Below are 19,645 nucleotides of genomic sequence, written 5' to 3'. Positions count from 1 at the left end.
ATTTGACAGTACCCTCCTGACTGTGGAGAACTGTATTTATGCTCTGCCTAATCAATCAATAAAAACGGTTGTGAAAAAAAAAAAGACCTAGACCCTCAGCTGCCCTCCAAATAAAGAACAAGCACTCTCTTGCCCTTCTCTTTTTACTAAAATGCTAGGAAGTGTTGTGGCAAACTAACTATGCTTGTTTATAGAAATCTGGAAACTGCTCAATGATGCTCACGGGGGCTTTCGCCGCAGCGGAAGCACAGAATCCACTCCTGCTGCTGTTCTTTATGATCTCAGAAGATCTACTGAAAATAATCTCATTTCTACCTTGATCCTGCTCGATTTACAGGCTGCTTTTGATACCGGTGACCACTCAGTCTTACTATCTAGGCTATAAACGTTGTGGTCTTAACTGTACTGTTTTAGCCTGGTACTCATCTTTTAGAAGTAGTAAATCTCAAAGAGTGTCGTTAGGCAACTTTCTTCCTGACTACCCCTGTGTTACTAGTGGTATGCCACAAGGTTCCATCATCTCCTATTATTTATATAATATCCACATGCTTCCTCTTATGGAGATTATTCTTTCAGCTGTAGTTTTTTTTTATTGTTTTTATTGAAAATAATAGAAAATTACAACAAACGAGACCATCATGCAACGGACATCTGCAATACAGTTTCGGCAAATCAGCGTTCCAGCGGTACAGTATCATGTAGAAGTATCACAGTTGGGTTCAAGGTGCCTCAGTGTCCTCATTAACTAAATTGGGCTCTGGTGGTGTGCAAATATCTCCTCGGTATACATTCCAGGCATCCCATATCTTTCCCCATTTGCGGGGTCTCCCTCTGGCCGCATACACCGCTCTCTCTCGAAACATACACCAATCAAGGTCATCCATCCATTTCCGATCCCGGGGTGCTCGACCGTCCCCCCCAAAGCTGTGCAATATTTCGCTTGGCAATCATACAGGCAAGTGTTACCCAGAGCTTGCCATGAGTCGAAAGATCGGAAGGCTCCCATACATTCAGCAAACAGCGGCGTGCCTCCAATGCAACCTGTACACCCCACACCTCACTCATTTTCTCATGAATCTTGGTCCAGTATTTCTGGATATCAGGGCACTCCCACAGAATGTGCATGAAGGTACCTAACATACCACAACCCCGTCGACAGTTTGCATTTGAGGCGAGCCCCATTCTGCACAACCCCGGGCCTGTGGTGTAGGACCGGTGGAGAATCTTAAGTTGCACCAGCCGAAGTCTCATGGAGATCGCCACTTCTCGAGGGGATGACACAGCTTCCACCCAATTCTCATCATCCAAAATCAAACCATCTGCCACCCATTGCTCACGGACTCTCACCAGAGGATCTTCTGTGTGGTTGACCAACTTTTTATAAACCAGAGAGATCGCTCTAGTGGGGAGATGCCCATCCAGGAGTCGATCTTCCAATATGAAGGCCTCTGGCGGCGTCACATCACGAGGAACAGCTGCCGCCAGGGCATGTTTGATTTGCAGATATCGGAATCGCTCACTCTCATTCAAATGGTGTTTGGCCTGCAATTCCTCAAAGGTCAATATACCCTTCTTGCCCCATATGTCCCTAATCTGGGAGATACCTATTAGGTCCCAACGATCGGAACCCTTCGACTTCCACAGGCTGCCCAGGGCTTCGGAGTTCCGTAGTGGGGTGGCCATAGTTATCCTACCCTCCCATTGGAGGGCACGGTTGGCATCTTGCCACGCCCGTGCCGAAGCCGACACGGGACCAATCAGTGGGAACCTACCTCGCTTGGCATACAATACCCGGGTATACTCGCACCCCGGCAGCTGAGCTCGATCCATTACGAACCCGGGGTCAGCCGGGGAGCCATAGATCGCGTGATTAATGGGGGCCTGTTGGGAAGCCCAGTAGTATTTCCTAATGCTGGGTAAACCAATCCCACCGTCATACCAGGGTAACATCAGTTTAGATAACGCAATCCGTGGCCTCCCCGCCCAAAGAAGCTGACGCTGTAGCGATTCTATCTCAGTGAAGTAAGAGGAAGGCACGGGATCAAAGAAGTTCTGTAAAGCGTATAAGAACCGCAGTAGCGCCATCATTTTGAACAGAACCGAACGACCCAGTAGGGAGAGTGGTAGTTCCTTCCATTTTGCGATATCCCGGCGGAGTCTGGCCAAGGCGGGAACCAGGTTAGTATCGAAACGCTGTTTAGGGTCCCGGGAGATGTAAATACCAAGATAGCGAAAACCCACCTGCTCCACCCTTACGGGCAGGTTTCTGGTACTCTGGGGGGGTCGCCGCTCAACACAAATAGGACCCCGATTTCTTCCAATTAATGGCAAACCCCGAATATCTACCGTATATCGCCAAGATATCCATGAAGACAATGAGGGACTGTCGGGGGGAGGTCAGATACATCAGGATATCATCCGCGTATAGCGAGATTTTGTCCTCCCACTCTGAAGTCCAGCGCAACCCTTTGATCGATCTATCCCATCGTACCCAGGCCGCAAGCGGCTCCAGTGCCAGAGCAAATAAAAGTGGCGAGAGGGGACATCCTTTTCTGGTGCCCCGTCCAAGCTGAAAATCGCGGGACTTGTGATTGTTTACCACTACCCGGGCCAGTGGCGCTGAATACAGAAGACGGATCCATCGTATGAATTCCGGGCCGAACCCATATTTCTCCAGCACCGCATAAAAATGTGGCCATTCCACTCTTTTGAGCGCCATAGTAGCGTCCAACGACAAAAGCACCGCTGGCTCATGGATGTGAGCCGAACCTGCCACCACCCCATGGAGTCTACGAAGATTAAGGGCTGTATTTCGGCGCGGCATAAAACCGGACTGATCCAGGTGTACCAGTTCAGTTATAATTTTCACTAGCCGGTTCGCAAGTAGTTTGGCCAGAATTTTAGGCTCCGCATTTAAGAGAGAGATTGGGCGATAAGAAGAACATTCCAGACGACGCTTACCATCCTTATATATAACAAAAATGTTGGCAATACGTTGGTCATAGGGAAGCATGCCATTTTCCCTACTCTCAAGATACATGGCTTTCATAAAAGGAGCTATATTGTCAGCATGAAGTTTATAGAGTTCAACAGGAATACCATTCGGGCCCGAGGCTTTCCCGGAGTGTACCCTGCGGATAGCCATCGCGACCTCGTCATTTGTTATATCGGAATCCATAAACTCCCGATCCTCGGCCGAAAGAGCGGGCATTCGGATATCCCGGATGGCATCCGCATTCTCTTCCACCGTGTGCAGCCCCGCTGAGGTATAAACCTCCTCGTAGTATCTGGCAAACTCTCCGCTGTGTGCTGCGGATCCGCCGTGGTACCCGAGCCTGCAATCTGCAGCTCCGGGACCAGACGAGACCCCCAGTCTCCCTTCTCCAACCACGCTATCAGTTTCCCCGCCTTGTCTCCGTGTTCATAGACTCTACTTTGTGTGTTAGCGTGTTGTTCCCTCGCCCCCTCTCGCGATAGGTGTCTGAACTCGTCCGGGAGGAGACTGAGGCGGTGTTCACCGTCCGGGTCCCCAGTGGTGGAGACCTCCTTTTCCGTCGCCAATAGCTCCGCCTCAACTCTGTCAATTTCGGCCCTGCTCTTTTTCTTCTGCCCAGATATTAGGGAGAGGGCCTCCCCCCTGACAACTGTTTTGTAGGCCTCCCAGAGAGAGCAGTCAGATTCGACTGTCCCCGTGTTCTCGCTAAAGTAGTTATCAGTGACACGTACCAGCTCCTTTTTGGTGGCGGGATCTCTCAACCGCCAAGCACTAATTGGTGCAACCCTAGCAACATTGTCTGGTCCGATTTTCAACTGCAACCATATCGGAGAGTGATCAGACACTCCCCTGGCCAGATGGCGCACTTCCTGGACAAACGCCGCCTGAGACGCAGGCAATAGCAGATAGTCAATTCTGGAGAGAGAGTGGTGCGCCGCAGATGTGTGTGTGTATTCCAAATCTACGGGATGCCGAAGCCTCCACCCATCCACCATACCCTTATCAGCAACAAACTCCGACAACCACCTACTAGAAGGAGATAACACATGGGAGGGGTATCTATCTAATTCACCATCCATGACTGCATTAAAATCCCCCCAATCACCATGATTCCAATGGGTAGCGACAAGAACATCCTACTCAGGTCACAGAAGGTGTCTGTCTGCAATGTGGGTGGTACATAAACTGAAAGGAACGTAATTGTTCTGCCCACCCACAGCCCCGAGACCCCGATATACCGGCCACGGTTATCAGACCAGGTAGCCTGTATGGTGAGCGGGAAGGAATTCTTGACCAATATCCCCACTCCTCTGGAGCCTGAGGTGAAACCGGGATGGGCAACCAATTTATACCCACCCCTGTGTAGCGCCATACATCTCTTTCCCATAAGATGAGTCTCTTGGAGTAGGACCACATCTGGCAACCGGCGCCTGATCAGCTGTCCCACCATTGCACGTTTGATCTTATCTCCCAGGCCATTCACATTCCAGCTGAGGACCGACACACCCAAACCCCGCCTAGCTGACGCCATATTCGTCCCCGGAAAATCCTAAAGCGTTAAGCGACATCCTATGCAAGCATAGGTCATAAACAAAACACAAATCAACTAACAAAAGTCCCCGCAACCCAACCCCCCAACCCCCCACCCTGCACCCCTGCATGCAACTTGTGCACATCCCCAACCAGCAATGTGCCTGTCACCCCAAAACTAACTACAATATCTAAACGTAGAAAACGGAGGAGGACCTTAAAACAGGCCACCAGCTCACCCCAACCCAACCCGAATATGAACCCCCATCAGTGCCAATAAAACACCCAGAATATTAACAAAGTCAGCGGGGATTAAGAGAGCTCCCCCATCAAAACAGCTCCCTTGCCACCCTGTCCAACTGCAGCGACCAACACGGGATTATTGTTCCTTATTGTCCATCGGGGTGTCGCCTTCGGTATCAGGCCCCTAGATTCGGTCCAACCAGTCCAATGCTGCGTCTGGGTGATCAAAGAACCAGGCTTTACCGTTGCGTTCTATCCGGAGGCGTGCAGGGAACAACATGGAGTACTTGAGTTCCGAGGCACGCAGCCGTCTTTTGATGTTTATGAAACCCTGCCTTTGTTTCTGCACAGCCTGGGTGAATTCAGGGAAAAAGAGGAGAGACGCATTTTCATAAGCCAGAGGTCTAGAGGATCTCGCAGTCTGCAGAATAGTATCTCTGTCCCGAAAGTTCAAAATGCGGACAATCATCGGGCGAGGGGGTGCCCCTGTCTTCGGGCGACCACAAGGTACTCTGTGGGCCCTTTCAACTGTGAAAAAGTTGCTGAGACCCTTGGGTTTTAAATGGTTCAGGATAAGGTCTTCCACGAACAGATCCGGGATCTGCCCCTCTGATCTCTCCGGTATGCCGAGGATACGAACGCTATTGCGCCTCGCCCGTCCTTCGTACTCATCCAGCTTGCGAACAAATTGGGTCCGAGACTTCTTCAACTCTCTCACTTCTCGCTGGAGGTCCGACACATCGTCCGTGAGACTCGATGTTTTAATCTCAAGTGATTTGACTTTTTCCGAGGTTTTATTCAAGTCTGCTCGGATTAGGCCCACCTCGATGTGGACAGTGTCCAACTTGGTATCCATCTTACCAAGGGATGACTGAATCCCGGTGATCGCCGCCATCAGGTCTTTCAATGTCGGGTCTGCCCCGGACGGGGCCTCCTCTTGGCCACTCACTTGCGTGTGTTTCTCGTCCACCGGGGACCCCTTGGAGAAACTGTACTTTTCCAGTCTATTGGCCGAAGGTGCGCCAAAGGTAAGCCCGTCTACGCCCGTCCGCGCCTGGACCGCGCCCAGCGCCATACCCCCTGGCCCCCGTCCCTCCCAGCCCTCCCGCATTACCTACGATGCCGCAACCCTCCTAGCCCTTAACCCCGGTCGCGCCCCCAACTGCGTCCAAGCAGCTCCTGGACACACCCATGGACCTTTCTCCTGCTACTCCTGCAAATTCAGCGGCACCGACAACTACTCCGCTACGACCGCTCCACAGACTCCCGACCCCAACCACCTACAATGCATCCTTCTCAACACCCGCTCGGTCCACAGACACGCCATTGACCTATGGAATCTACTAGACACCATCTCTCCAGACGTCGCCTTCCTAACAGAAACATGGATGAACGCTTCCTCCGCCCCAGACATCACCATTGCCATCCCTGAAGACTATAAGATCACACGCAAGGACCGTACCGGCCACACAGGAGGAGGAATCGCTATCGTCCATAAGAAGTCAATCCGCATCTCAACCAGCTCTGACGCCAACCTCGCCAACTCTGAACACCTTCACTTCCAGATCCACATCGACCCCAAGACCACACTCAGAGGCACCCTCCTCTACAGACCACCAGGACCCCGCGCAAAATTCAGTGAAGACATCACGGACTTCATCACTCCACACGCGCTCCCCTCCAAAGACTACATCCTTCTGGGAGACCTCAACTTTCACCTTGAAAAGATCAACGACCACAACACCACCACCCTCTTGGACAACCTCGCCAACCTCGGACTTAAACAACTGGTCACTTCCCCCACCCACATCGCAGGTCACACACTCGACCCCATCTTCACCTCCAGCAATCATGTCTCCTTCAGCCACACTACGGATCTCCTCTGGACTGACCACAGCTGCGTTCACTTCACCTACAACAAGCCAAAACCCACCAACCACCTCCAACCAACTCTGCAAAGAAACTGGAACAAAATCACCACCGACCAGATCTCCACATCGCTCCTTCTAAACACCCCAGCCCACTCTTCTAACCCAAACCAAGCCGCCGCCAACCTCACCCTATGGTTATCCAACACCGCCGACACCTTAGCACCACTGAAAAAACGTCAAAGCAAACCTGGCAGCAAGAAGGCCTCATGGTTCAACGATGATCTTAAGAAGTCCAAGAAACTCTGCCGCTCCCTTGAAAAGGCCTGGAAAAAAGACCCAACCACCAGCACCAAGGACGCCTTCAAAAACGCCACCCGCACTCACCACCAACTAATCCGAAAGGCCAAGAAAACAGCATTCAAGGATCGACTTGACAACAACGCCCACAACAGCAAGGAACTTTTCAACATCGTCAAGGAATTTTCCAATCCCTCGGCCAACTCCAACGACATCACCCCCTCTCAAGCCCTCTGCGACTCCCTAGCCTCATTCTTCCACAACAAGATTGCAGACATCCACAACAGCTTCGACAACCAACCCGGAGACCAACCCACCCAACCATTTGCTGAACATTCTCCCCCCGTGAACACCCTTAACGACTGGAACCCAATCTCCACTGAGGACACCATCCGCCTGATGAAGTCCATCCACTCAGGATCCCCCACAGACCCATGTCCTCACCACATCTTCAACAAAGCAGACTCCGTCATAGCACCGCACCTCCGAGACGTCATCAACTGCTCCTTCAACTCCGCCACCTTCCCGGAAGACTGGAAACACGCTGAACTCACCGCCCTTCTGAAAAAACCCACAGCGGACCCCACCGAACTCAAAAATTACCGCCCCATTTCGCTCCTTCCATTCCCGGCCAAAGTCATCGAGAAAGCTGTCAACAACCAGCTCGCCGCTTTCCTCGAAGCCAACAAATCCCTCGACTCCTCACAATCTGGCTTCCGAGCAAAACACAGCACTGAGACCGCCCTCATCGCAGCAACAGACGACATTCGAACTCTACTAGACAATGGAGACACAGTCGCCCTCATCCTCCTCGACCTCTCTGCAGCATTCGACACAGTCTGCCACAGCACCCTTTTACAACGCCTCAATAACATCGGAATACAAGGAAAAGCACTTGAATGGATCACCTCGTTCCTCACCGGAAGAACCCAGAGAGTCCGCCTTCCACCATTCAAGTCCGAGGCCACTGAAGTCATCTGTGGCGTACCACAAGGATCCTCACTCAGCCCCACCCTCTTCAACGTATACATGAGCCCCCTCGCGGCCATCGCCCGCCAACACAACCTCAACATCATCTCTTACGCGGATGACACTCAACTAATCCTTTCTCTCACCAATGACCCCAGCACCGCCAAAACTAACCTACACGAAGGAATGAAAGAAGTCGCTGAATGGATGAAACAAAGCCGTCTGAAACTGAACTCAGACAAAACAGAAGTCCTCATCTTAGGTACATCCCCCTCTGCATGGGACGACTCTTGGTGGCCGGAAGCCCTTGGAAAAGCACCCATCCCGACAGACCACGCACGGAACCTAGGCGTCATCCTGGATTCTTCACTCTCAATGAACAGACAAGTCAGCGCCGTATCCTCATCCTGCTTCAACATTCTTCGCATGCTCAAAAAAACATTTCGCTGGATCCCCACCGAAACCAGGAAAACAGTCACCCATGCTCTGGTCACGAGCCGACTGGACTACGGAAACACCCTCTACGCAGGTACTACCGCTAAACTCCAGAAGAAACTCCAACGAATCCAAAACCCCTCAGCCAGGATCATATTAGACATCCCGCGCAACGAACACATCTCTGGTCACCTGAAAGACCTCCACTGGCTACCCGTCAATAAGAGAATCACTTTCCGACTGCTAACCCACGCACACAAATCACTCTACGACATCGGACCAGAATGCCTCAACTCACGACTGTCCTTCTACACCCCCTCCCGCCAACTACGTTCTTCCAGCCAAGCCCTCGCCACTGTACCTCGCATCAACAAGACCACCATGGGAGGCAGATCCTTCTCATACCTGGCTGCTAAAACATGGAACTCACTCCCCGCTTACCTGCGCCTCACCCAGAACCACCTAGCATTCAGAAAGCAACTTAAAACGTGGATATTTGACAAGTAATCTTCCTCACCTTCCTAAGCGCCTTGAGACCCTCTGGGTATGTAGTGCGCTATATAAATTCTCTGACTTGACTTGACTTGACTTGACTGGACCGGTTTGGTGTTCCTCAGCGTTTTTGGAGGTAGCTTCTCGGGATCCCCCTCGCCGCCATTTTCAGTGTCTGTGCAACTACCAACTCCGCCCGCCGAATGAACCCCTATATCGCAAGGGCAATAGGCATAGCTACAGGTTGTTCCGTAGTGGCGTAGATGTGCGGAGTCAATTGGCATGAGATGGGGGTCCGAGAGCCACTCGAGTGGGACGCGACTTCCGCAGAACGAGTCGCGCCGCACACTTCCGGTCTCTCTCACCGTTGTTTTTGAACTCCAAAGCGGGCAGTGCCACACGCTGGGTCCCTGTGGCGCACCCAATAGGCCCCAAAAGTTCCAGACGATGAATTCAAGTCATCCGAGCGCCCAAAACATTCGGAATTTCGCCCAGTGGCTCAGGAGCTGGTCCCCCACCAGATGGTAGGGACGGGGCTTAGGATATTGTGCCGGATGGCAAGTCAGGATGTGGTGGCCGGCGGAGCCCATGCTCAAGCGGCCATCTTGGTCGCTGGTGCGGCTCCTCCCCCAGCTGTAGGTTTTATATCTATGCCAGTGTTATGCATTTCATTTTCTATCTTAATGTTTAGTCTACCCTGCCACCCTCAAAAAATGCCTGTGTAATGTTAACAGCTGGATGGACCAAACTGGTTAAAAATGATCATTAACAAAACTGAGATCCTCACAGTAGGCACGTGCCCCTTAGTGTGGGCACCCTCTCTATACCCTTATACCCTAGGCCCTTGTCCCACCTCTCAGTCCTGTGGCAAAAGCCTGGGTGTTAAACTAGATAGGAAACTGATGTTGGCTAACCAGGTTTCTGCTGTTGTTTCATCTTGCTCCTTTTGGATGCGTAAACTAAGACCTATTCTTCCATTTCTTTCCTTGAAAAGTACGAAATTAGTAATGGCTGCAGGGATTGATTCAATATTATAATATTTCATTTCTCTTTGTTTAAGAATTTCCAACTACCTCCTTCGATAACGAAATCCATTCAAAACCTACAACCGGACTTGTCAATCAACTCCACTATCTGTCCATTCAGAGCACAGCTATTTTCAAAGCGCTCTATTCATAAATTAATTGATGGGAACACCCCAGAGTTCTTAAGGTCCAGAATTCGTAAATATGTTCCACTTAGCTTTGTTCGTTCCTTAGTGTTTCTTCTAATTTAGCCTTCTTTAAAAAAAAAGCAACTTTTTGCGGTAAAGCCTTTTTCTCTGAAACTCTTTGTTTCTTTCTTTAGACCTAAAGACAACCTCTTCTCTTAGTTTGGGTAGGAATAAAAATTTTAAAACTTTACTTTTACCTTCACTCCCTTTGTTTCCTGGGTTGAAGACCTTCTAGCTTCAGAGTAAGTGTATGCACGCTTTATAAGCATTTCTTAACATAACATAACCCACAAGGCGTTCACATGCACACAATCACTTAAAAGTAAAATTAGATGGTTAGTGAAAGGTCGCAAGATCAAGCCCACCTTGGTGCCCCTGCTATTGGAAAAATCTAAGGCCAGCAAAGTCCTGTTTCTATGTTCATGAAAAAGTAGTAATGCTTTGTTTATATATTGTAAACCATTAATAGGCATCGTTTAATTGTGTTATTGGATACAGGGATGCTGTCATCATGAAAGCATAAACCTTATTAAACACAGAGCGTGAGACCAGGGAGTGAAAGGTCCGAGGATCCACCACCCTCCCGCCTCGATGCACACACATACACAGGAAAAAACTCACTAGCATCCACCAGTCAGCATACTAAGGGCCCGAGACCCAGACATGAATTAGAAGGAGAGCAACAAGAAGTGAGTAGTTGGTGAGATCAATGTAGTAAGGCCTGATGGGTTCATTTGAGATCAGAGTGCAGGGCAGTGTTGCGCAATGCGGCCATGTCTGCATATTTGAAGGTAGATTTGCTGTGTTAACAACACATCTCGCTACATACTGCACCTTTGCTTTTTTGGATGACAGATCAGATACCTTTGATGCAGGGGGGCAATCTTCCTTTGAAAAGCACATTTTAAAGTATATCGGATAAGGTCCAGGACTGCATCAAAGCAGACTTCACAAAAACGTACCATTTTTAGCGCAACATAATGTATTGAAACAGCCTTGATATATTGTTTAATATACGCCATGCACCACTCAGGATCTTGTTCAAAGAGCAGTGCCACAAAATATATTCAATCGTCCATTCATCCATTACAAATGAAGCTCCCTAACATGCAAGCCACACAGTGTTTCTCAAAACATTTCTTCTGTGTTGTATTATACAGTGTGGGAAACTGTTCATGCCGCTGGTGTGAAACTGCATTTAGTAAAGTAATTGTTTTAACATTTAATCTGCAGACATGGTGTTAATGAGAGAAGAAACCTCGAGATGTATACTTTTGTACTAAATATTAAAAACAATAAAGATTTTACTAAAAGAATAATCTGCATGCAATAAAGTAATTGAGATTACAGTCTGCTTTAAAAGTGTTAATTCAGTTAAACAGGTGGCAGAAAACGGAATCAAAATGTAGAATTCAGTGGAGTTGTCATTTTCCAAGAAAGGACAATTGTAACCTTTTGTGCAGTATATGTTGTATGTGTGTGTCTAGGTCTTTAATCTTTTTAGGCTGCTTCTGATGTGGTTCCTTAGTTGCGGGTATGCTTCAAGACCAACATTTTACATAACAGTATTGCTTTTTCCTAGATCCTTTTGACAGCGACCTCATTAGTTAGTTAGTTCAAATACCTTCTCTTTGAAGGAAGTAAGACGCTTTGACATGTAAAAATGATGACCTCTGGGCAGGTTTGATCCTTGTGATTGTGGCGTCCTCCTGCATTTCTGCTCATTGTATCTAAAAAAGGACTTTCTCTTTCCTACATAGGAAGTCCACGACCTTCTTGCTGCTGGCAAGGTATCCAAATTTCTTAAAACGCAGTCCAACAAAAAGGGCGCAGAGATGTCTCAGCTGGTTCTGCAGAGTATGGATAAAAAGCTGCAGAAACTGAAGAGGAACAGTCCTGAATACCAGCAGCAGGAGAGTTTTTACGAAGAGGCCATGACGAATGCTTTCTATAATCTGATAGTAAGTATGGGAATGGAAGCGCGGCAGGTTGGTTTCCCTGGCTGCCAATGCGCATGTCAGTTTCTGCTAGCTGCAGTCTTCTGTCATAACGAGGCATGCGCAGTGTGGGCAGCTGCCCAGGGCTCGCACACAGCCCTGCATATAGCAGATTGAGGAGCATGCAGGGTCATCTATAGAGATGCAAAACAGCCCTCAATGTCTCCCTTTGTAATCAAATTAGAGAGGCCTCGCACATTCTCTTTCTTCCCGGGGCCCCAAAAGTCCTAGAACCGGCCCTGGTCACAGAACTGGCAGACCGGCCACTGTGCGCTTTTCAGATAAACCAAACATAGACCAGGGCTGTTTCTCCTTTTAGGCGGTAACCTGTAGCGACCCTGGCTGGTGAGTGCGGAAGGCACCACCAACACTTACCTCTGCTATGTTTTGCACCAGGTCGGGGTGGCAGTCTAAAAAACGTAGAGAAAGGCACAACATATACCATGCCCAATATCCCAAAATACAATGAGACAGCCCGCAGGTGGATTTCTAAGTACAAGAGCGAGATGCATATATGCAGCCGTGCGTGGCCACAGTACATGGAGTTGGGTGCACCACACATGCAGAAAGTATCACTGGAAGCCCACGCCTGCTATTTTAGTGGTGCACAGATGCACATATGCAGCCGTGCACCACTAGTATAGCAGCCTTGGCCTTACAGTGATATTTTGTGCATGTGCGGGGCACACAACTGCACGGACTGGGACCGTGCCCCTGTGCTGTGTGCATTACTCAGACATAGAGATCCCGGGTGGTAGCCTGTGGTTAAGGGGTGTGTCCACTGCCCTAGGGCAGTGGGCGGTGTTCAGAGCCCTCAGATACACCTAACAGGGTATTCAAAATTTGATAAAGAACACATTTCTCCTGGGAAAACTTAAGATATACTAAAAATAGTAATGTTAATGAATCTCAACCTAAACGTCTTTTTCTCTTATCTGCATTCATACACAACACTCATAATGTTACCATTTGCCACAACTTGGGCCCTCAACAGCAAATTATGTGAAACAATACTCTAAAGCAACTGATTTACAAAAGTAAACACATTAATTTTTAATAAAAATACATTGCATATAGATCGTACAGTGATTAAAAAGACCTCTTATAAACACATTTATAGTGTACATACACAATTAAAAAACACAAATTTGTTGACAAATAGGAAATAAAAATTAAAAATAAAAACAAGAGAGCAGCAAACAACGGTGCAGAACTATAAAAACATCCTCATTTTCGTTACTCCACACTGCTCGTGCATTCACCCTCCCCACCTTAGATGACATTATTAATGTTGTCTTGGTGACATGGAAGTGGATTCAACTTGAAAACTGTCTTTTAGAACTTGGGTTTAGACAGTTCATTTTTTGTCACGTTTTCCCTGGCGAAAACAGACATCTCCGCTATGCATTTTTCAAAAAACAATGTGGACAGTGGACCACTTTTAACACCCTACAAGCACCAATCCAACTATTTCCAATATTTGCATTTAAATTGTTTTTCAAAAACGTGTGCAATATTCAGAATACTCCCTGTCCAGAGAGTATAACCCAGCAGCTTTGGGTAAACACGAGATTTGCAACAAGTTCCGAAATGCACCACTTTGACAATCAAAATTACACCATATGTCGGTGAAAGTCTATATTCGAAAAGAGAGACAATCCAAATAAAAGAGCGCTGAGTCCAAAATTGCAAGCAAGTGTTCAGGATTCTTTTAATTTTCAGATCGAAATGCCAGCCAACGCGTTTCGTTCCTTCAAGTGGAACTTCTTCAGGGCTGTGAATCGTGAATAAACATACAAAAACCACGTGTGAGTACCTACAACAAACCAATATTGTGCTTAATACATAAATAAACAATCCATGTTCGCATTGCCAGAGGCAAGCTAAGATTAAAAACAACCTAACATTAAAATTGCAGCAAGAAATGGGAGAATTGTATGCGTGGGGGGGGGGGAGGAAGGAGTTATCCTATCCTATTTACCCCATTCTTTAGCTGCATCAAACATTTAAAAAGCGGGCACATATTGAGGGGTGTATTCTCCTACTATGTTTCCCTATTCCAGCCAATTGTATCTAACAACGAAGTTCTAAATTGGGGCACATATCAAATTTCGACACATTCAGTTCATATATCATAATGTTGTCAAGGTTACAATTAACACACAGCGCTCACATTGTTTGGCTTTTTTGTTTGCCAGATTCATGACTGCTAAACATTTCCCAATTATACACTCGGTTAATCAGTTGAGAGTAATTCATTTTACCACATCGGGAAAAGAATTTTCGTTTGTGTATCGTAAGATGACCAATACTAGTGCCAAAAAATGGTATCAGGTAAGCAAGTCCATTTCTTTTAGAGATATATCTATCAGGGGAACTATTCCTACAAATCTATGGTCAGCTATGCTGGTCATGACAGGCACATATGGCATCGCTACACTTATCTCCAAGTCCATAAGTTGGAATAAAAAAGCACATACATGTCTGGGAATGACTATTTTCGTGTTTCCTCATATAGCAAGGGAAAGAATGCAATACAATGAAACAGTGCAAGGGTAAAAATAAGGCTCCTACCAGTAATAATGGATGACAAGTATAAGGATTTCCTGAGCCGGGATCCAAGATTAACCATAGATACATATATCCTATGTCTGAGTGTCGACGAGTAGGTGGGGTCACCAAATATTAATTTCAGAAAGGTAGTTGCCTAAATGTAATGTGTAAAAAAGGACAATATCTTTGAGGACATATGTACCTTAATTTCATAGCTTTCTTAGACTCTTAGGATAATCATTTAGTTTTTAAAGGCATATCAAGGCCTTTCTTACAATGGGTACATGTATTCAGAAATTACCTTATATCTTCCAAAGGGAATACACCTTATGAGAGCCTTTCTGCCGATTTTTCAATTATCTCTATTGTTTCTTATTTTTCATTTCTTCATCATTAATAACAATGAGCTGTGAAGTTTCTTGCTGAATTATAACCTGCAAGAGTGTTTAGAATTATGGCTAATTCCATTACATAGAGCTATGACGGCTACATAAATCATACTTTATCATAATAAAACTTCTGGAAGGCGCATAGCGTGAAACGAAATAAAGTGACATACCTTTAAATATTATGAAAATTCGTATTATTCACTGTCACTTGTTCCAATTTGGAAATCCCTAATCGACTCTGGCGAGGTAGTCACATTCAGGTAGTTACCTTAAAAGAAAGATTTTTTGTTTTAAAATAAGTAACCATTCCTGCACTTATTGCATAGAATCACACGAAAACGGACATAGTGCGATTTTTTAGATGGTCTTAAGTCAGAGGGAGCGGCCACCCTTATTGTTCGGATGTGTTGGAAAAAATTAAACGAAATACTTCCATGTTGCCCTGGTTCATGACAACATTGTGTCGAACCCTCAGGAAGTAATGCAAATTATGCTACATGGCGAGTGGCGTTTCGACTTGTGTTAGCCCCAGTAACGGATAAATGTGACCAGAGTAAGGTCATAGACGCGCATAGCAAAATTTATTTGGAAACGTGACGGGATGATTATTTAGTCACGTTAGCCGAATGCAAATGTATACTATATAAACCAAAGGACAGTCTTTCACACGCAAGAAAATGTTGCGTATTGTTTTTAAATGACATGCTAGTCATGTACAGGAGTAGCGAGAAGCGAAGATACAATTGTAAGGATCCTACCTGTGGGGGTCCCATAAGATATCCCCGGTCGGCGTTTCCACACTACTCGCGCCTGGTCTGCTCCGGCCAATGTTACCGTCCTCTGACGGCGGGAGAGTTTTTAAAGATCACTACCTCTCCACGTGTTGGCTGCTAGTGAAACCCACGACCTGAACCACTACTAGGAGAGTCGAAAACGGCCGCCATTTTGAGCTAGTCAAAGGTAGACTGGTTCTTAGTCATAGAGGGACGATGTGGTTGTCGATGGGACAGAATGTAAAAAATATATAACGGGAATATATAACAAATAAAGCACCGGCTGTGAAGGAAGTTGATAAATAAACCCATTGTGGGGTAAATGTATAAAGTCGAAGAACTTGGAGATATTGCAGGATAAAAGAGTTAAATAACTGGTGAAACTGAGTGTAAGTCAAAACCGGCATACTGAAAATAGAGGAAATGGCTGCTCGATTTACCTGTTAGGAAGAACCCAGAGGGCGCATTTAGTATATTCAATATCAACATTAAATTAAGAATACAAACAATTCTTGTCATCCATTATTACTGGTAGGAGCCTTATTTTTACCCTTGCACTGTTTCATTGTATTGCATTCTTTCCCTTGCTATATGAGGAAACACGAAAATAGTCATTCCCAGACATGTATGTGCTTTTTTATTCCAACTTATGGACTTGGAGATAAGTGTAGCGATGCCATATGTGCCTGTCATGACCAGCATAGCTGACCATAGATTTGTAGGAATAGTTCCCCTGATAGATATATCTCTAAAAGAAATGGACTTGCTTACCTGATACCATTTTTTGGCACTAGTATTGGTCATCTTACGATACACAAACGAAAATTCTTTTCCCGATGTGGTAAAATGAATTACTCTCAACTGATTAACCGAGTGTATAATTGGGAAATGTTTAGCAGTCATGAATCTGGCAAACAAAAAAGCCAAACAATGTGAGCACTGTGTGTTAATTGTAACCTTGACAACATTATGATATATGAACTGAATGTGTCGAAATTTGATATGTGCCCCAATTTAGAACTTCGTTGTTAGATACAATTGGCTGGAATAGGGAAACATAGTAGGAGAATACACCCCTCAATATGTGCCCGCTTTTTAAATGTTTGATGCAGCTAAAGAATGGGGTAAATAGGATAGGATAACTCCTTCCTCCCCCCCCCCCACGCATACAATTCTCCCATTTCTTGCTGCAATTTTAATGTTAGGTTGTTTTTAATCTTAGCTTGCCTCTGGCAATGCGAACATGGATTGTTTATTTATGTATTAAGCACAATATTGGTTTGTTGTAGGTACTCACACGTGGTTTTTGTATGTTTATTCACGATTCACAGCCCTGAAGAAGTTCCACTTGAAGGAACGAAACGCGTTGGCTGGCATTTCGATCTGAAAATTAAAAGAATCCTGAACACTTGCTTGCAATTTTGGACTCAGCGCTCTTTTATTTGGATTGTCTCTCTTTTCGAATATAGACTTTCACCGACATATGGTGTAATTTTGATTGTCAAAGTGGTGCATTTCGGAACTTGTTGCAAATCTCCGCTATGCAGAATGTATACACTCAACTCATTTACCGCCCGGATCCTTTTGAATAAACTCACAAATATAGTTCAGTGGGCTATTTTGGCGGCAGAAGAGACGTGGCTTAATTGTAGATTCATCATGTTCGTGATCGATTTAAAACCAATTAGGTGAGATTTGAAAGTAGTTTCTACATGTTTTATTCACTTTGCACCCACAAAGCTATTAACTTATTATTTGTGACTTTATTTCAGGAAACTGCTCTGTTGAATGCAGGTTATAGTCCTCTGTGAACCACCTGAACAAACTGTGGAGATGCCCAAATAGGCCGAAGATACCGAAGACAGATGCTTCCTGCTACATACATCCCTTGGAACATGTGTTTCCCTGTGACATAAGACACATTAACCCCTTCAAAGCTAATGACGAGCTGGGCTCGTCATGGCGCTTACCTGCTGTGCGCGGATGACAAGGCCAGCTCGTCATGATTTATGGTGTTTTAGATTTTTTAGCGCAGGACGGGAAAACGCCTAGCAGCCATGTGGTTAAGAACTTATTTTTGAATATTTAATGAGTTACGTATTCACGTACAATGAGATGAGTCTGTAATCCAGGCAGTTAGCCTGTTGGGTATTGTATCCAGGAACCTGAGGTACATGAGATCCGCCACTAAGGCTGGGCACTCGAATGTCACTGTGATGGAGGACATTAGCCCTTACCCCCCAGTGCAGCTTTCCAGTTCTCCATTCCTGTTGCTCATCCTCTTTGGCCGCAGGGTTCCAATGCAGTGTCATTGACAAAGCACAACCCTAGACATAATAGAAAGAATCTGGAAGGGGGGTTCTGCAAGGTTTTTTACCTGATTAACTCTAGTGTCGTTAAGAAGAACGGAAGGTTGTATTCCCAGGGAATGACTGGTGCCTATCTGACACAAATTTCAGGCAGATGAAGGCTAATCGGCCTAAGGACATGCGACCAGAGGGAAGTTAACTTACAGCATGAAGTGGTCCATGCAGGCCTGAGCAGGAACAGGTTTGGCAATTCCTTTTGTTCCCTCTAATAATTTGCAGACAGAAATCTCACATATTGGCAATTAAACAATCGCCGTGAAGGGACTTCCTTCCGATTGAAGAACATATTCTCATTCTACTTGAGCCAGGAACACCCAAAAGAAGTGCTTCAAGAAAAATGGGGAGGGAAGCAGAAGAGCCTTCTTAAGCCAAAGGAACCTTACCTACTAAAAGTCGTGTCCACAATTATGGGCCTATTTGATGACCAAACCACCCCCCTCTTGATGGATCCAATAACTTCAAAGTGGGTTTGGTAAAAGAGAAAGAGCCAGAACTACAGATTGGTTTATAATGTGTTGTGTCTCATGGGTACATCTGTCGATGAAGATCTTAACATTTGGAGTATGCAGTGAGATATACATCCTTGTACTAGACTATTGCCTAGCCATGGGGACGTAACAAAGGTTTTGATGGCGATATCCAATACAGAGACCACATTCAAGCTCTTGCCGGTGTGCAGAGGTGACTTCTAGTTCCTGCGTTTCACATTCAAGGAAAAGAATTACATGGAAAACGGCATGCTCATGGGTTACTCAATTGTCTGTGTACATTTTGAGACTTTTTGTAACTTAGAATGGGCATCAAGGGTCACATTATAGGCTGATATTCTTGTGCATCACCTGGACATTTTTATTCTGAGGTTCTCCAGCCTCACCAGTTTCCAATAGAAACCTTTAGGGGTTTTATTGCATTATGCACAGTTTTGGGTGTCACTTGAACACTGAATAAATCTAAGGGCTCAACTACCAGACTCTTGTTTTCTAGGTATCTTGATGGACTCTTTAAAGGCATCTGAATCTTACTCACAGCCAAAGTGCTCTAATTCCAGGTAAATCTGAAACTTTGTTTTTACACCCCTACAAAATGTCGCTGCACCAGCACCACGCCCTGGCCAGGTAGGTATTCTTTGCTATCCATGTTTAGAGCCTTCTCAAAATATATAGTGGAGGCTTTGTCAGGGCTCAAGGTCAAGCATTACTAAACTATGCACCTCATGGAGGTGATGCAGGACATGTTGATCTGGGCCCTCCACTTGCAGAATGTAATGGTCTACTCACTAACCATAGCCAGCTGCTTCCAACTTTGACGTCAAAATCAACAAAGAGATGCCAGTACTGCACTTGAATTCAATAATTTGAAAAATTGAGTAACAATTCTCAATTCAGAAAGACCAATGATTCAGTCTACAATCGTATGAATACTTCTTTTTATTTTTGAATTTCTTTTATATATTTTTTTCTTTTGGTTGTGAAAATACTTTTAAACGAACATTTTTTCACAAAAGAAGAGACTTGTAAGG

At 45.9% G+C, this 19,645-nt stretch overlaps 1 protein-coding gene across 1 annotated transcript in view; it reads left to right on the top strand.

Moving 5' to 3' along the window:
• Nucleotides 1-19,088, top strand: part of LOC147729973 (uncharacterized) — a 1,004,770-nt gene extending 985,682 nt beyond the window's left edge. Inside the window, exons 29-30 of the mRNA XM_086954938.1 lie at nucleotides 11,806-12,006; nucleotides 17,530-19,088. Of these exons, the coding sequence (XP_086811064.1) occupies nucleotides 11,806-12,006; nucleotides 17,530-17,568 (240 nt within the window). The 3' untranslated portion in view covers nucleotides 17,569-19,088. The remainder of the gene's footprint in view (nucleotides 1-11,805; nucleotides 12,007-17,529) is intronic.
• Nucleotides 19,089-19,645: the final 557 nt, after the last annotated feature.

This window comes from Lissotriton vulgaris, chromosome 2_1 (assembly GCF_964263255.1).
Source record: "Lissotriton vulgaris chromosome 2_1, aLisVul1.2, whole genome shotgun sequence".
Taxonomy (NCBI): Eukaryota; Metazoa; Chordata; class Amphibia; order Caudata; family Salamandridae; genus Lissotriton; species Lissotriton vulgaris.
The sequence above is the reverse complement of the archived record's forward strand: the minus strand, read 5'-3'. Positions and strand labels throughout refer to the sequence as shown.